Source organism: Balaenoptera borealis (assembly GCF_965194805.1).
Source record: "Balaenoptera borealis genome assembly, chromosome: 12".
Classification (NCBI taxonomy): Eukaryota; Metazoa; Chordata; class Mammalia; order Artiodactyla; family Balaenopteridae; genus Balaenoptera; species Balaenoptera borealis.
The window spans coordinates 87662906-87680833 of record NC_138869.1 but is presented as its reverse complement, the minus strand read 5'-3'; the positions used below and the strand labels follow the sequence as shown (position 1 = coordinate 87680833).

General features: G+C 39.0%; 1 protein-coding gene across 1 annotated transcript; it reads left to right on the top strand.

Annotated features, from left to right (window-relative positions):
• Positions 1-7055: 7055 nt before the first annotated feature.
• Positions 7056-14239, top strand: ZSCAN16 (zinc finger and SCAN domain containing 16). Its single transcript, XM_082347002.1, has 4 exons — positions 7056-7114; positions 7693-8159; positions 9144-9282; positions 13588-14239. Exons 2-4 carry the CDS (start codon positions 7776-7778, stop codon positions 14106-14108), a joined length of 1044 nt encoding a protein of 347 aa, XP_082203128.1. The 5' UTR covers positions 7056-7114; positions 7693-7775; the 3' UTR covers positions 14109-14239.
• Positions 14240-17928: the final 3689 nt, after the last annotated feature.

Genomic DNA, 17928 nt, shown 5'->3' with positions numbered 1-17928 from the left:
GAGTCCATACTGGAGAGAAGCCATACCAGTGTAGTGAGTGTGGGAAAAGCTTCAGCCAGAGTTCAGGCCTCTTCATCACCAGAGAATCCACAGTGGGGAGAAACCATATGAATGTGATGAGTGTGAAAGGCTTTCAGTCATAGTTCAGCTCTTGTTGGACACCAGCGAATCCACAGTGGAGAGAGGCCCTATGAGTGTGATGTGTGTGGGAAAGCTTTCAGATATAGCTCACATCTTCTGGGACACCGAAGAATCCACACTGGAGAGAAGCCCTATGAATGTGATGTGTGTGGAAAAGCTTTCCGGCAGAGCTCACACCTCACTGTACATCAGCGAATCCACACTGGAGAGAAGCCCTGGTGATGTCAAGAGTGATGTAGAATTTTCCATCTATGCTCATTCCTGTGGGACATCAGAAAAGCACAGCTAGATGTAGGGAACTCTGTGATCACTATTGCAATTTCAGCAGTCTTTTGAAAATACTTATAGAGGCTGAAATAGGCAGGCACCTGACAGCTTACCAAGCAAGACGTTGTGATGTTCTGCCACTAAGCACATCATGTGATGAACTGGGACTTTGGAAGGGCTCATTCCATATTCTCAAACTTTTCTTCTCTGAAGCAAGTGGCTCAGGCAATCTAAATGGTCTGTTAGACAAACAACAAGATTTTAGAGATTACTACTCTTTCTTTTCCCCTTCCCTTTTTATTCTGCCGTTTTCTTTGGAGATAGAATAATAATCTTGTCTAAAGTGTGAATTTAGAATTAACATCTGATCTGCATTTTTTTAAAAAAACATGAATTTTTGGTTAGCTTGATAAAATACATTAACCAATCAATTACATACACTAAAACATTGTGCAATACAAAAGCCACTTTGTAATATTGGAATGAACTATGATTTGCGCGGGTAGGATGGGTTAGTGGCAGTAGAGCAAGAAGATTTACCATGCAATTTCCCAGTGACCTTTCACATCTTAAACCAGAGAGGGCAAACAGGCCAATGGGCTGTAGTTGGCCTTCACATGCATTTTTCTCACAAAGTTTTTTTGTTTTTTTTGGTGAGATAAAATTATTGCAACTACTTAAGTTCACATAAACTCTGACTTTCCAGATTCTCTTACAAAAAGGCATGATGTGGCAACCCTGGGCACCACATTCCCATGTGGGATCAACTGACTGGAGCTGATTATCACTGTTGTCTAGTTGGACATGGTCCCCACTGCCACACAGATTCCTACTGTCTTATGTACCCCCCTTAATTCATTTTGTCTGTGTGAACCCTGCCCCTGCCCTAAGGGTTTCTCAGAGAGGCTTCAGGGCTCTAGGTCCCTTACCACCAAAACAGCTTCATTTTAATTAGTTTTAAATATTGGCCTCCTAAATAAGATTTCTCTGAAGAAAGGGTTTTCTGCTAGCAACAGTTTGAAGATTTAGATTAAATAATAAATTCTAAAATGTAACTTTTGAGCACCTGAAGGTAGAGGAAAGCCACTTTAAAATTTTCTTTAGATAGAATTTATAGGTAATCTATTGAAAGTCAATTATAATAGCCTCTAACCAAATTCTTAGAGACCAGTTAATCGGGAGAGATGAAAAACATAAAAACACACATGAAGGGAGTCAACATTAAGTGAAAAATTGAAAAAACGCAAGGCCAAAAGCAGAGACCATTTGGGAAAGAGAACCGTTGAAATGTGAAACATTCAGTAATAGGAGCAGTTGTGGGAAAGCAGTGGGATGAGGCCTTAATGGGAGAGTAGGCAGAAGTGAAAAGAAAAAGCAGCTAAGAAATGGAAAGATGGGGATAAACTCTACGAGAGGAGGAAAGCGAAGAGAAGTTAGGGAGAAAAGGGAAAGACCAGAGATGCCAGAAAAACAAACTTCGAACAGGAAATGGAAGCAAAATTAGTGAAAACATAATAAATGAAAAAGCAACCTTTAAAGAAACATGAAGGGGAAGTTGAGGGTTTGTAGAGGCTAGAGCCCATGTTTTGATCGTTGACCTCCCAGTGACTTCAGAGTAATAATCAACCCTTTATTTCTATGCCATGTAGGCCAAATCCCTCATATGAAAGATCCTAACCCAAACCTGAGTTCACTACTCTATGTACCACTCAGGATCCTGGTCCTGCATGGGTCTCTGAGTGTTGAGACACAGGACGCCCCTCTTTACCACTCTAAGCCCCAACTTGTTGAACTCTGCTCAGCCTGAACTCTACCTTCTTAGCAAAACCAAACAAGCAGAAGGATTCTCCTGAGGAGCAATAGTATATTCTTGGCCTCTCTCTGCGAGGCATGTGGCTTGCCTGTTCCACTAAAGAGGAAAAAGCATGTTGTGAGATAGTAATATCCATTATAAATTAAATAATAATATACGCAAAAGGAAAAGCCCTTTGCAAAGTATAACAATAATAGCTACCACCTGTTGAACCCCTGTGTCCCAGACACTATACCAAGCACCTTATGGTCAATATATATCTCATGTAAACTTTCCATCTCTTCTATAAGCACTATTTATTATATCTCAATGTCTACATATAATTTATTCTTATGAAAAGCTTGTAATAAAATGAAAAGTTTTTATTACATTAAAATGTTAAATAGCCTGTTAAAGTGCTTTTAGAATAAAATCACACAACTATGTAAAACAGATTAAAAATATCAAAAATTGGAAGGGAATGACAACAAAATATCAGTAGTGACTGTATTTAGGTGATGAAAATGGAATGATTCTCTTCTTTTCTTTCTACTTGTCTTATATTCCAAATGGAAAAGTTAGAATTTGTCCTACACATGTAATAAATACTTTTAAAAAAATTAAAATGCTACAGAATTTTCTGAGCCTTTCTGGAGATGATTCTATGATAGTTTTTTCAATTATTTTCTTTAGGACTGGTTTATTTAGATTTTTCTACTTCTTGAATGAATTTCGGAACGAATGGTTTTTTCCCAGAAAACCATCAATTTCATTAAGATTTTTTTAAAATTTTGGTAGCATACTTACCTCCTCATCTGCTATTATTTGTCATTGATAACTTAATTTTCTTCTCTCACTTGGATTTACCATAGGTTTGTTGTTTTTATGGGCTCATTTACAAAGATTTCATTCTTGGATTTATTTATTAATGTGACTTTTTCTATTTTTAATTCATTTACTTTTATTTTTCTTTTCTAACCTTTTCCTTGGGAATTTCTTTCTCATTCTTTTTCTGATTTCTTGAGTTGAATTCTTAGTTCATTTATTTTCTCTCTATTGAAATAATGAAAGCAAGTGAGTATATACATCTACCATGTGCTGATATTTTTTAAAAATTGTCCACTAGTGTTTTTTCTGGGGTTTTGTTTTGCTTTGCTTTGTTTGTTGGTAGTTTTGGAAGATATAACTAGAGGGGGGGGAGGAAGGACTCTCCTTGTCATACATAGACTGTCTGCTTATGCCTTAGCAAAGAGGTCAGAGAGGCTTTATCCAAGTAGAGGAAGGACATGCCTAAGCCAAGGGCAGAGCCAGGATTTTAACAGGATCTGTGACAGTGGTTGGAAGCCTCATTTTGTCTGGTGTTCAACCACTCAAGTTACCACAGCTGGTGCTCCAAGGCGCTGGTGTGTTGATTCTCTGAAGTTGACGAGTGACTGAAGCCAGGGGTAGCTGAAGAATACTCTGGGCTACTCAGTAAGTTCACGGCCTCTAGCAAGGTTTGTGTTTGAAAACCTGATAAGAGAATTTGATACAACAAGGCACTAAATAAGGAGAGAGAAACATGCTGATAGTGCACCATGCACTAAAGGGGAAACAGGAAATAGTTAAGCATTTTCTAGATTTTTTACTTGCTCGTTTGTCTATGAGGGACATATTATGCCACAGTCAAGGGAAAGGGCTTTGGCTTTCCATCATGTAATTCTAATGAAAAAAGAACAGGGGTTATCCTTTGTCTAAATTTTTCTACCCAGAGAGGAGAGTTTTCTAAAGCTTACTTGAAAGTCACTCATTTCTACGCTTTCTAAATGTTCCACCCAGGTTTACTTGATCACTTATATTTGCCCAAAGCACAGGGAAGTTAGATCTGATTTTCATCTTAAAGGAGTTATACTCTTTTACAGGATGACTTGTCAGGCAAAGAATTTCAGAGAGAAAAAAGAGATATTGATGGCATTCTCCAAACAGGAAAATTGTAAGTTGTGAAGAATAAATAGGGTTTAAAAACAATTATCTTTTTCTATTGACACCAGTATTAAGTTTTTATAAAAAATTAAACCTTAACAGAAATATATAATGTGTAAAATGCAAGTTCTCTGTAAGTTTACCCCAAGTGATAATCACTGAGAACACGTTTAAGATGATTATTTGACAAAAATGATCATATCATACTGTTTTGTAACTTACTTTTTTTACTCAATATGTCTTTGGCATCTTATAGTTTTTAGTTTTAAAAGTGATTGGGTATAAAGGCTTCCCTGGTGACGCAGTGGTTAAGAATCTGCTTGCCAATGCAGGAGAAATGGGTTTCGAGCCCTGGTCCAGGAAAATCCCACAGGCCGCGGAACAACTAAGCCGGTGCACCACAACTACTGAGCCTGCGCTCTAGAGCCCATGAGCCACAACTACTGAAGCCCGCACGCCTAGAGCCTGTGCTCCGAACAAGAGAAGCCACCACAGTGTGAAGCCTGCACATCAGAACTAAGAGTAGCCCCTGCTCACTGCAACCAGAGAAAAGCTCACATGCAGCAACGAAGACCCAACGCAGCCAAATAAATATAATAAAAATTTTTAAAAAGTGATTGGGTATATAGAAATTTAAATTCCCAAATGCTGGATATTTGGGTTTCCCAGTTTAAATAAAAACTGTCTTTTTGTACACATGTTCAAACATTTGTATAAGTATTTTATATGGATAATTCAAAGAAGCTAAGTTGCTGGATCAAGGAGTACGGACATATTAATTTTAAGAGGTCTTGTCTTCCAAAAATACACAACAGTGCCTCTATTTCCACACACTTTCTAATATTGAATATTATCGATTTTTTGTCTTAAGTAATCAAAAAGATTTTTTAAATCTCATTATTGTTTTAATGTAAATTCTTTAAGTAGTAAACTTGAATACTTTTTAACAGTCATTTTTGTCTATCAATATTTGTGTTCTATAAATGACGACTTAGGTCCTTTGCCAATTTTTCTACTGGCCTGTTCACGTTTTTCTTTTCTTTTTTTTTTTAAGAGATCTTTGCTTATTAGGAAAATCAGCGCTGTGTCTTTGAGATGTGTGGTATATTTTACTCTGAGCTTATATTTTAGGTGTTTTTTTTTTCATTCAAAATTCCTAAATTTTTCCATCACCAGTTCCGTTTATCTTTCTCTTCATGGCTTTTCAGTTATGTCTTCAGGGTTTTTTATGTCACACTTAGAAAGTCCCTCCCCACTCCAAGGTAGCAATAGCTTCACACTTACAAGTTTATTTTTAACACAGCAGCCAGAAAATCTTTTCAATGCCTAAGTCTGATCATGCTACTCCTCTGCTCAGAAATTCTGAATGGCTTTTCATCTTGGAGTACAAAACAATATCCTTGCACTCACACAAGACCCTCATCTCTCTCTCTCTCTCTCTACTCCCAACACCCGTTTGCTCCTTCAGCTCCAGACACATAAGTCTCCTTCCTGTTCTTCGATTATTTCAAATACTCTCCATTCCAGGCCTTTGCATTTTCTATCCCTCTCCCCGACACGCCTTTACCCCTAGGGCCCACTCATCTCCCTCAGTCTTTGCTCAAGTCAATGTACTAATGAGGTCCTCGATGACCACCCCTTTAAAATTGCATTACTACTTCATTCTCATCCCAAACTCCATATTTTCTTTATTTTCTCCTGAGCACTAACAACCACCATCTGATACACTATATATTTTTCTTGTTTGTTTATTGCCTGCCTCCCTACCCCCGCCCCCCCCCACACACACACACTTATAAGTTTTATGAAGGTACGGGCATTGTTCTACCTTAAACTAGTTCCAGCTTCTAGAACAGTGCCTGGCACAGTAGGTGAATAATAAATATTTGTGAAAGAAAGAGAAAGAAGGAGAAAAAAAACTAAGATTTTCTTACCCATCAGCTTGGCAAAGATCAAAATATTTTGTAACATTGTGTTGGCAAGTATAGGTAAACATCGCAGATGCATTCTATGATTAGTAATTTGGCACTAAGAAAAGTACAAATGCCCCTACTCTGTGCTCTAGTAAATCTTTTTCTAGGAATATATACTATGGGTATATCCTTACACACAAGAAATTATGATGTTCAGAGTAGTTTATTGCAGCATTGTTTGAAAAATAAAAGAATGGAAACAACATACTTGACCATCAATAGTGTAATTATTAATAAATTATGGCATAATTGAATACTATGTGATTATTCTTTTTAAAAAAGAGTAAGATGGAAGAAGCCCTTTATGTACAATCTCCAAAATCAATTAGTAGGAGGCAAAAAAAAAAAAAAACAAGTTGCAGAACTGTTACCATTTGTGTATGGGTGTGTGTATTTGGGGGTGAAGGTGAGGGAATCTAAACCTGCGTAATATACCTATGGAATGATATAGTATATGTCACGAAAAACGGTTGTCAAATCTAGATGCGGGGGCCAGTTATCCTTTTTTTTTTAAATCTTTTTTATTGAAGTTTACTTAATTTACAGTGTTGTGTTAGTTTCGAGTGTACAGCAGAGTGATTCAGTTATACCTATATTCTTTTTAGATTATTTTCCACTATAGGTTATAATTCTTTTTAAACATTGAACCATGTGAATGCATTACATACCCATATTACTTATTTAATAATTAAGTGGGGGAAAAAATCTTGAGAGGGAAAACTTTTTTTTAAAGAGCAAAAAAAAAAAACCAGCTTGCGGGCGCCTAAGTCCCATCAGTCAAATGTACAGGAACCGGGTCCTCCGCGGGCTAGAGCTGAGGGTAGGAAGCCCGGCAGAGGCCACCGAGGCGAGGCTTCCTAGAGCGGCCCGGAAGTGCCCAGCTGACAGCAACCCAGCGCCGATTGGTCGGTTTGAGTCTAACCTTTGTTCGGGCCGCCCAAAAGACGCTAGCTGTCGCACCTCTACCTCTCCGCGCGAGGTGAGTCTCTCCCTGCTCCTGGGTGGAGGAGGGGGCAGGGCACAGTCGTGGTCTGCAGCAGCTGTCTCCCCACACCTCCCCATCACAGGCTGTCCCCTCCCTCCAGACATAGCTACGAGAGAGGACTTGGGCCGACATCCCGGGAGAACGGAGCGAAAGGGAACACTGGTTACGAGTTGCTCTGCGAGGACATTCATCTAACCCCCATCCTGAGTTGGCGCATGTACCCCACAACCAGTGCATCCTAGGGACCCGTACATCTCAGGTTGTGGAATGAAAGAGCTTTTTAACAACGCTGTTAATACTTAGCGTTTATTTAGTGCTTGCTCTCAGGCCAAGGACTTTGCATACTTATTTAATCTACACGTCGACACTATGAGAAACACGAGAATTTTTACAGATGAGGATCTAGTAACTTGCTCTAAATTACACAACAGCCCAGATTCAAATCCATGCTCCTGCTTCAGTGTTCTTATTTACAGCCTCCTATCAGACGGTTTTCTCTACTCAATTCTGGTTGCTTCCCTTTATCAGTGTTTATGTTCACAGCAGCTTTTGTCATTTCTCTATGGTAACAGATTTTTCTCTGAGACAAGATTCTAAGAGATTCTCCTTGAATCAGTTCCAGATAGAGGCTTAATCTTCTGAAAAACAGCCCAGAATGGCCACATCCCTGGAACCTGAGGAACAAAAAGGACTTTTAATAGTTAAGGCAGACCATTATGGGGGACAGGACTCCATCTCACAAAAGTACAGTCCTCACAGAAGGGAACTCTTCAGGCAGCACTTCAGGAAGCTCTGCTATCAGGATGCACCTGGACCCCGTGAAGCTCTTACCCAGCTCTGGGAGCTTTGCCACCAGTGGCTGAGGCCAGAATGCCACACAAAGGAGCAGATTTTAGACCTGCTGGTGCTTGAACAGTTCCTGAGCATTCTCCCTAGGGACCTGCAAGCATGGGTGCAGGCACACCATCCAGAGACTGGAGAGGAGGCGGTGACTGTGCTGGAGGATCTGGAGAGAGAGCTTGATGAACCTCGAAAGCAGGTGGGAAGGGGGCGGTCATTTGGCTGTGAGAGATCAGGGTATAGACCAAGCCAAAGCAAAAGCATATGAAAGAACACCTGAAGGTATTTAATATGTTACCCTAGAGAAGAACAAGGCTTAGGGACTGACTGCCAGTGTCAAATAACTGAAGTGTGACTAAGTAAAAAGAGACACTAGACTGATTCTATGTCAGTTTGGAAGGCTAGGATCAGTGAGAAACTGTAGGAAGGCAAAAAGGTATCAGAGGAAAACAAACAATTTTCTAACATTCACGGTTACCTATACATAAAATAGGCTACCTTGTAATAAAAAACTCCCCTTCAAGGTGTGGTTCAAGTAGATAATAAGGATAATACAGAACAGCATGGTCTAATTGTGACCCATTCACATTTAATACATGTAATTAAATATACATTTAATATATGGTAATTAAATATAATGTGAGCCCTATATGTAATTTAAATTTTTAGTAGCCACATTTGTGAAATTAAATATATTTCATTTAACCAAAAATAAGTAATCAATATTAAACATGAGGTATTTTACATTTTTTTATTTCAGTTTTCAATATTTGAATGTATTTTACACTTCACATATCTCAATTTGTATTAGCCACATTTCAAGTGCTCAGTAACCACATCTGGCTAGTGGCTATCGTATTGGACCACATGGTTATAGAAGAAATGCCCCCATTTGGTGGAAGTTGGGTTCAATCTTTAAGGTACCTTTCAAGTCCCAAGACTCTATGATTCTGGACCTCTGCAGATCACTGTTAGAGGCACTGAATTTTATTCTCCAGTGTCCTGAACTGTATAGATTAGACTCTGTCTCTTCATTTTTAGTCATTATTGCCATTTGCAATTGAATGAGAATTTGTCCTCTTTTCTATGGCCCTGGCCCCTGGCACATGCTTCTTTTGATCTTTCTCTGAAGTTCTTTCACAAAATCTACCTTGCAAGCCCAATCATACTTCATTGTTCCCAGGTCCCAGCCAATTCAGAAAGACAGGACACACTTTTGGACAAGTTGGCCCCCTTGAGAAGGCCACATGAGTCACTGACTATCCAGCTCCATCACAAGAAGACCCAGCAGGAGCAGGAATCTGGGGAGCCCCAAAGGAATGGTAAGGAGCAGGAGTTTGTGTTTATGAGAGAAGAGCTGGTTCCTTAGGTTAGAGAGGAGCTTTCTCACTTTCATCCTCTCCCTTTTAAGTTTCCCTGCTTGTCCTTCACCTCACTGTGGAAGATGCTATCTCCCTTCCTACGCTTGCCCTATCATGGAAAGAACTATATTTCAGTTTTTCATTAGACTTAAAAGCTGCTATTTGGCCCATGGGGTGGGGGAGGAGTTCACCAGATGTAATCAATGCTACTAATAGAACACAAGATGAGGACTGATAATAGTCCCTCGAGTTTGGCATTTAGAAGTTAATGAGTCTTAGCAAGTCTTAAGTCTCCTGCCTTATCAGGAGGCAGAAGCTGAAAGAGGCAGACTATTTTAATAAGCTTTAGTAAGCTTAACTATGTGGAATCCTCACTTCTTTTCTGTGAGAAGCCATATAAGCTTCTCTCCTCACCTTTGAGAGAAGACAGGACACGAACTTATAAAATACGTCGCAATAATAATTTAACGTGTCTATTGTGCTAAATTCTACTGCGTAGAACACAGAGAATTATTATTATTATGACTAATGGCTTATCTATGCAAAACTTTAAATTCTAGATATCTTTCCTTCTGTTTTTTTTTTTTTTTTACAAATACTTCTGGACCAGTTTCACTCTGCTTCCCATTAATGTAAGTCCAGAAAATTACACACTTCCTATACCTAAAATTATAGAGGTTTACACATGTGCTGCTACCAAAATAACCCTTCGAGGGAATACTATACAGTTAAAATATGAATTGTATTTTCTTAATCTAATCTACCAAAAGATACTTCATGAAATCTAGCTATCCTTGAGGCCTATGACTTCTTAGGGAAGTCTACTTTGTCTGCATTGAACAGTATTAATATGACTTTTTTTCTAAGGTACAGCCCTGGCAATCTTACACAATTTTTATCTGTGTTCCCACTACCACTATACTCCCCGCCAAAAAACAGACAAGCAAAAAACAAAACCACCAAAGCAAAACCAAAGGAAAAAAAGGAAAAAACCCTGCAGAAATCACAACAAATACATTTGAAGAAATGCCTCTCAACTTTATTAAAAGAATGTAATATCTGGTCCAAATCCTCATTTTACAATTAAACAGATATACCCACAGTGATTGTGACTTTTCCAAGTTTCCATAAGGAGTTAGAGGGAAAACTGGGTCTCCTGCCTACTAGTAGAACAATTTTTTAAAACCATCATGATAATATACCAAAAAGCCAGTGTCTTTTAAAATAAATTTATTGTTAAATAGAGAGACTTTTTTAAAAATTATTTATTTATTTATGGCTGTGTTGGGTCTTTGTTTCTGTGCGAGGGCTTTCTCTAGTTGTGGTGAGTGGGGGCCACTCTTCATCGCAGTGCGCGGGCCTCTCACTATCGTGGCCTCTCTTGTTGCGGAGCGCAGGCTCAGTAATTATGGCTCACGGGCCTAGTTGCTCCGCGGCATGTAGGATCTTCCCAGACCAGGGCTCGAACTCGTGTCCCCTGCATTGGCAGGCAGATTCTCAACCACTGCGCCACCAGGGAAGCCCTAGAGAGACTTTTTTATGCAATATCTCATTTTAAAATTTTCATTTTATCCATATCAGCAAGATTATTAGTATTAGCCGTTGGCTAGGGTAATGGGACTCGTCTCTGTAAACATACCTGGAAATTATAATAGTGGTCACTTAATACAGAATTATCTTCACATATGAGAGAACTTGGAGAACCGAGTGTCTTGCAGTTCTTTGTAGCACATTGTCAGGTATTTCAAAGGGAACTTTTTGGATGTTCTCTTAACCCACAACACTGACTCTCCGGTAGCAGTAAGTGATAGTCTACTTTGTTCCAGTTTCACTTCAGTCAGCATTTAACCTTGTTCTTTCCCTCTAGACTGTCAAGCAAGTTGTACGTATGGTAATCAAATGGTCTTTATGGACATACCCTCATCTCAGTGACCAGCAGGACTGGGCTTATCTGGAATGTAACTGATAAGGACTCTTGGATATGCCAAAATAAAATTGGAAGAATGGCCCTGGCAGAAGATGCTAAAATGAAATACTCCTAATTTAATCAGTTCTGAAACAAGATCTCCTAGAATCCTATTAGCCTGGGAATAGCTGGCACTTGGAAGAGATACATAAACAAAGCCCTGAAACTCCAGTTGGCCAAGTAGACTGCAGGTCCCTGAGATGAGAAAAGTTCCCATTTGACAGTTTCCATACAATTTTCTTTATGTTGTTCAATTGCAGATGTAAGGGAGAGGGTTATAATTTGAATTGCTGAACAAGGAAAACTGACGCTGTATTTAAAAAAAAAAAAAAAAATCTTTTGAAGTCCTGGTGAGGGATTTTTCTCCAGACTTCTCCTGAAGTTGTAGGAGAGAGACTCATCCTAAGGACTGGTAGATTCCCCTGAAGGTGGTAAACTGACCACAAGTGCCAACTCTTTCTATCCTTTTTAAAAAGATATTCATCTTCATCAGTAAGCCACCGAAAACCAACCATCAGTGACTCCAGTATGTAAAAGAAGCTGTGGAGCCAATATGTTGATATTTGAAAACACTTTTCTTAATGGTATGGGGGTGTCTCTGATTTCTGTGATTTGCTTAATGATCATTAACCTACTAACTTAGCAATACTTCTGCCACACATTATACTTTTACACATGCTTTATCATACATTTCGTCATCTGATCAAACTATAGGAAAGGAGGAGGGCACAGAGGTGATAAGGAAACCAAAATGGTTATGATCTGCCAACATTTAAACAATTATCAGCAAAGCCAGGACTGATATCTGGACTTTCTGGCTCTAATCCAGTCCTTGTAATTTCTAGCCTGAGATAATATGGTATTTAGATTCCAAAACAATATCATTTTAGAGCAAATAACCAAACTTTAAGAAATATATTGCCTGATTAAAAAATATATATTGTAAGGAGGAAGGTAAGATTTGAGGAAGATTTGGTAGGATGGGGACGTTGTGATGACAATGAAGAACGGGGTTCATGGCGCTCAGTCCAGAGCCAGTGTTTTCCATACCCAGCCCAGGCACTGAAATGTTCTAATAGCTCTTGCTGCTTCTTCCGTCATACCGAGTGAACCACTGAAAACTATATGTGATTAAATGATTGTTTTACAGTTGGGATTCCTAGGCCTGTTGAGATGGAGGTTTCATCATAACCAAATAGGTGACACCCAGCATTAAGACCAAATAGGTTTACTCCCTCCAAGTCATCAAAACACCTATTTTCTTATAGAATTCAACTCAACAAATATTTATTGAGTACTTGCTATGTGCCAAGTTCTATGCTTAGCTTGGGGTTGAGGATATGGGGATCAGAAAGAGGGAGAGAGCACATTCGATTTAGGAGGTTAGGGAAGACTTCCTGGAGGAGACAGCATTTGAGATGGACCTTGAATAACAGTTAGGCCAGTGGCTCTCAAAGTGCAGTCCCTGGACCAGCAGTGTCTGTCATACCAAGAAGAGCAAATTCCAGGGCTCTACTCCAGGCTTATCAAATCAGAAGCTTTGGGGGTAGGTAGCACAGCAATGTTTTGGTAAGCCATCCAGATGATTCTGATGCACAATAAAGTTTGAGAACCACCAAGCTAGGGTTTAGACAGGAGGAGATGATAGGGAGGACATTAGTTTCAGAAAAAGGATTCAACCCAGCACATACACCAGGCCATCCACTGTCACTTCCTGCTTATCTTCCTCCATTTATCCTGACCTGCATGCTCTCTCTGCTTTTAGCTAACTATCATTTATACATACTTCCCTCCTTTAATGGTTCCGACTCACTATATTCCTCTCAGACCCCTGATCCCATTACCTTCTCCAGTCACTTTTACTTGGTTTTACTCCCACTTACTACCTAGGTTTCAGACCCCTCATGTTTCTCCCAAAATTTTACCTCCCTCCCCATCTGTTTTCTAATCTCCCTGTTTATCCCTCTTAATTATCCTTGGCATGTGTGTAGTCCCCATTTACCACTCTGCATTTGCACAGGATTGCCAGGTAACCCCTTGTCCACATTTTTGCCTTTTCCTCTCTTCATAATCTATTCACAAATAATGTATCCTGCTATCTTCCTTACTGGCCTCTTCTTTAATTTCTTCCCTATATTGTCAGTATATGTTTTGATGGTGCCAAATATCTAATTTGTGCATTGCATGTGACTTTTCATTTTTATAACACACTTTTAACATTTACATGTTCTTTATTCCATAGGCTTTTTGCTTCTTAAACCTAGAATAGGACCTGTTTGTATACTGTTAATTTGTTACAGGTGATAAAACCAAGACTAAGAATGAAGAGTTGTCCCAGAAGGAAGATATACCCAAAGACATGGAATTCCTTGGGAAAATAAACAACAGACTTACCAAAGCTATTCCTCAGTATCCTGAATCCAAAGATGTTATTGAAAGTGAAGGCAGATTCGAATGGCAACAGAGGGAAAGAAGACGCTATAAATGTGATGTCTGTGGAAAAAGCTTCAGTCATAGCTCAGACCTTAGTAAACACAGGAGAACTCACACTGGAGAGAAGCCCTATAAATGTGACGAATGTGGAAAAGCCTTCGTTCAACATTCACATCTCATTGGACATCATAGAGTACACACTGGAGTGAAACCCTATAAATGTAAAGAATGTGGGAAAGATTTCAGTGGGCGCACAGGTCTCATTCAGCATCAGAGAATCCACACAGGTGAAAAACCCTATGAATGTGATGAGTGTGGGAGGCCCTTCCGTGTAAGTTCAGCCCTTATTAGACATCAAAGAATTCATACAGCAAATAAGCTCTACTAATATGGTGTAAGTAACAAAAGTTAGACACTCAGGCCTAATTAGTTATCAGAGAAATCTGCCTTGGAGACCTTGAGTATCCTGATGTAGGCAAAGTTTCAATCATCATTAAAAATTTCTCTGGCACCAGAGAATTTACCTGAGTAAAATTTCCTTTTATTTCTAAAGTAGTTCAGTTTCTTGGAAGGAACTAAGAGTTATTTCAGAAAGCCTTGTCCACTGCCAGCATTGCTCACTTGCAGCCCAAGATAACCATGTTTCCTGGTTGAAAGATGTGAATTCTACCTCTCGACTCTGGCTCCTTTTTCCTTGACCACTCGGGGTATGACTTTAGGCAAGACATTCATATTTTCTCTGCCTTCATTTTCCCATTCTGTAAAGTGCAGATGATATAATAGAAGCCCACCAGGTATGCTGTATTAAGTTAAAATAGATGAAAACTGCTTTTGAAATTAAGAACTAAAACAATACTATTTTTCCCCATCATTAGTGATATAATGGCCTAAATATCCCTTATCTTAAAGTAGGGAATATAATAATTTTGTGGAATATTTTGCTTTGCCAATGATAAAAAAATGAGGAAACCACCAGAAAAGATAGCAGGCTAAGAAAAACATTAAAATGGAGAGGAAAGCAATAAGTCATCAGTGGGAGCTGCTGGGAAGGGGGATGATGGAGTGTGTTAGGGATCTGTAACTTTGGATAAGTCACTTCTCTTCTGAATCTCGGGTCATTTAAACTGAGGGAGATGGGGAGAGGTTGGTCTAGAACTGCACTGTCCAATATGGTAGCCAGTAACCACATGTGGCTGTATACATTTAAACTTAACTGAAATAAAGTGGAAAATTCAGTTCCTTGGTGACATTAGCCACATTTCAAGTACTCAATAGCCACGTGTGGCTAGTAGCTACAATAATGGACAGCACAGATCCATTTTTTATCACTGCAGAAACTTCTCAAGGACATTGCTGTTCAATCATTGGTAAGGTACCTTCCAGCTTGGATACATGATTCTGAGTTCAGGAAGGTAGCAAAAGAGATACCTGAAGAGGCTGTAATAGCAATAGGAGATAAAATACAAACAAAGTAATTTAGTAAAAATAACTTTGTGGTACTTTTTCAGCCTTAGAGAGTGTATTGTAATTGGAGAAAGATAATTATTAAGTAAGTACAATAACCTAATAATCAAAATTGAAAGCTTAACTTACTACCTCATCTCTATAAAAAGAGTGTAATTACCTTTACAAGGTAACATCCCCTGTCAGTTACCCTATACTAGTGAGAAACTGGGACTCTCAGGACACTAATACTTTAAGACACAGTGAACAATTTAGTTTTTCTTTTTCTTTTGGCTTCTGAATGTACTAGCATTTCATGAACGTATTTGCGACAGTTTTACATCACTAGTTTGAGAATTTTATAGCATGACAGGAATTGTGACCAAAGGCCAACACATTCAAATTTACAACACCATCAAACTGCCACGAACCACTGATTCTAGGAATACCCATCACCAAAATGATCAGTAAGTGATCTAATCTCTTACTGAAGACATTAATTACACATACTTGCTTTGAGAGTAGAAAAAGCACCAGAATCATTTTGTGTCTACTACTATTGGAAGATGACTCTTAAATCATTCCTCATAACACCATAAACTGAGCTTCTATGTCTTTTGAACATAATGCTCCTTTTAAAAAAAAATGTAAGTTTACTTTGAATGTATACATCAACTGATACAAATATTTTAAGACATCAAGTTTCACACTCATACTTGTTTTTTCGCTTATCTGAGCACTATTTCAAAACGTTTGAAACAAAGGATTTTTTAATGATCATGAAAAGTAAAGTATTAAATCTTTAGTATTAGAAACATCCTTATCTAAAAAATAAAGTTAGGTGCTTAATGAATGATAGCTTTTCCCCCTTTACCTTCAGTCTTGCTAAAAAACTGTCATGTGTAGAAGCTGTTCACAGTCTTTAAAGGGGAAACTCATGTCTCTGATCTTATCCTTGAATTTAGAGTCTTCTGCAATGGTAAGAAAGATGATCCTGGCTACCACAAGATTAAGTTTCCTCAAATGGGTAAAAACGATGACAGACTGATTTTCCTCTAACGTACTCTGTATGACTGAACATTCTATTCAGGTAGTAGTTTTGAATACCTGTTGTGTATAAAGAATTGTTCTAGTCTTAGAGTCGTATACCCTCAAAGTCTGAGTGAAGAGTAGTTTGGAGCACTGAGACTATGCTACCCTTTTTAGTCTGGTGTTGATTCCAAATTGCCACCACAGTGTCCGCCATCTGATCTTGACCAGAGGGGCAAGGATAAGAGTCAGAGAGGTACAGAAAGATTTGGGGCCAGAGACAGCCTGGAGTGATAGTGGCAAGAGAAGAAAGTCCAGTGGGACCTGGGATAACTGCTGGCATAAGGCAAAGGAGGCATGAGGTTGAAGGAGATCTAAGTAGTTGTTAGTATTATGAAGGATTAGGCAGTGTCCTAGTAAGTCTGTAGAAACGCACAAAACAATTGGTGAGGATGCAAGCAGTTGGAAAGAAGATCTCTGAGTTCAATCACAGCCACAGTTATTGGAAAAGAAGGTGTAATATGTTAGACACCGTAATCAGAACCACTGAGTTCTAGCAGAGAGCCATCCTGGAATGATGGCACCTGCTCTAAAAGAACCCTAAACATGGAAGGCAGTTTCTCAAATAGTTGTGTCAAAAACATATGCATCACTCCTCCCAAATTTTTTGGAGGGTTTTTCTTTTTTTTGGAGGGAGGCAACAACTTAGAGTTTGTAGTTTTCATGAACTAGTAGGACAGACAGTGATTTTAAGAGGCACCTAAAGGGAGTACGGGGGTAGTTCTTTCAGATACAGTTGGGGAATGGTGGTTAAACTGGTGATTTTGAATGAGGAGCCAACAGCTATAAAGGGAGGAAACAGGTGAGAGTTGGGGTAGGAGGGGATGTCGGAGGTATGCACGGGCCTTGGTGAAGACGGGGGAAACGATAGAGGAGAAGTGGATGGAACAAAAAGAGAATGATAAAAAAGGAACAAGGGTATAGGGAAAGGAACAAAGATAAAATAAGAGATGGTGATAGAGAAAGAAAAGAGTGACAAGTAATTCTAATATTGACATCAATTATAATTGAGACAGTGGGTTATATACCACAGCCATACAAAGGTGAACAGATCAGCTTATCCCAAGGTCATCGAGTCTTACATGCACAGCACATATTATTTATGTTATCTTTATTGAATGGGTCTACAATCTCATTCTGAGCATAAAATTATTTCTTTATAGTCTAATCAAAAAGTCCATCAATAGTGAAACTGCTAGAAACTTTGAAATGCTTCAAAACAACCTGTTCTCCCCTTAGTAATATCACAAGGCAATTAGACTAAGGTTCTAAAAGAATAGATCTCTCAGTCTTTCTTACTCAAATCCTCTAGAGCACAGTTTCTCAACCTTGGTTTCATTGACATTTTCAGCCAAACAATTCCATGTGGTGGGGGGCTGTCCTCTGCAGTGTGGGATGTTTAGCAGCATCCCTGGCCTCTACCCCCTGGATACCAGCAGCCCCAACTTGTGACAAGCAAAAATTTCTTAAGAGATGCAAATATTCCCTGAGGGACAAAATCTCTCCCCCGCCCTGCCAGCCCAGTTGAGAACCACTTCTCTATAGGAAAATAATCTGATTTCCATGACCGTTCCACATCATATACAATAAGATTCAACTTAGAAATGTTATATATGACTAGCACTGTTAGACCCTTTTACTACCCCACAAAATGATTCCCAGGGTACCTAAAATCT

Excerpts from the sequence above, each read along its gene's own strand:
- ZSCAN16 (XM_082347002.1), top strand. The coding sequence starts at position 7,776 with ATGGCCACATCCCTGGAACCTGAGGAACAAAAAGGACTTTTAATAGTT. Across the intron at positions 8,160-9,143 it reads TTGATGAACCTCGAAAGCAG|GTCCCAGCCAATTCAGAAAG; the intron begins GTGGGAAGGGGG and ends CATTGTTCCCAG. Across the intron at positions 9,283-13,587 it reads TGGGGAGCCCCAAAGGAATG|GTGATAAAACCAAGACTAAG; the intron begins GTAAGGAGCAGG and ends AATTTGTTACAG.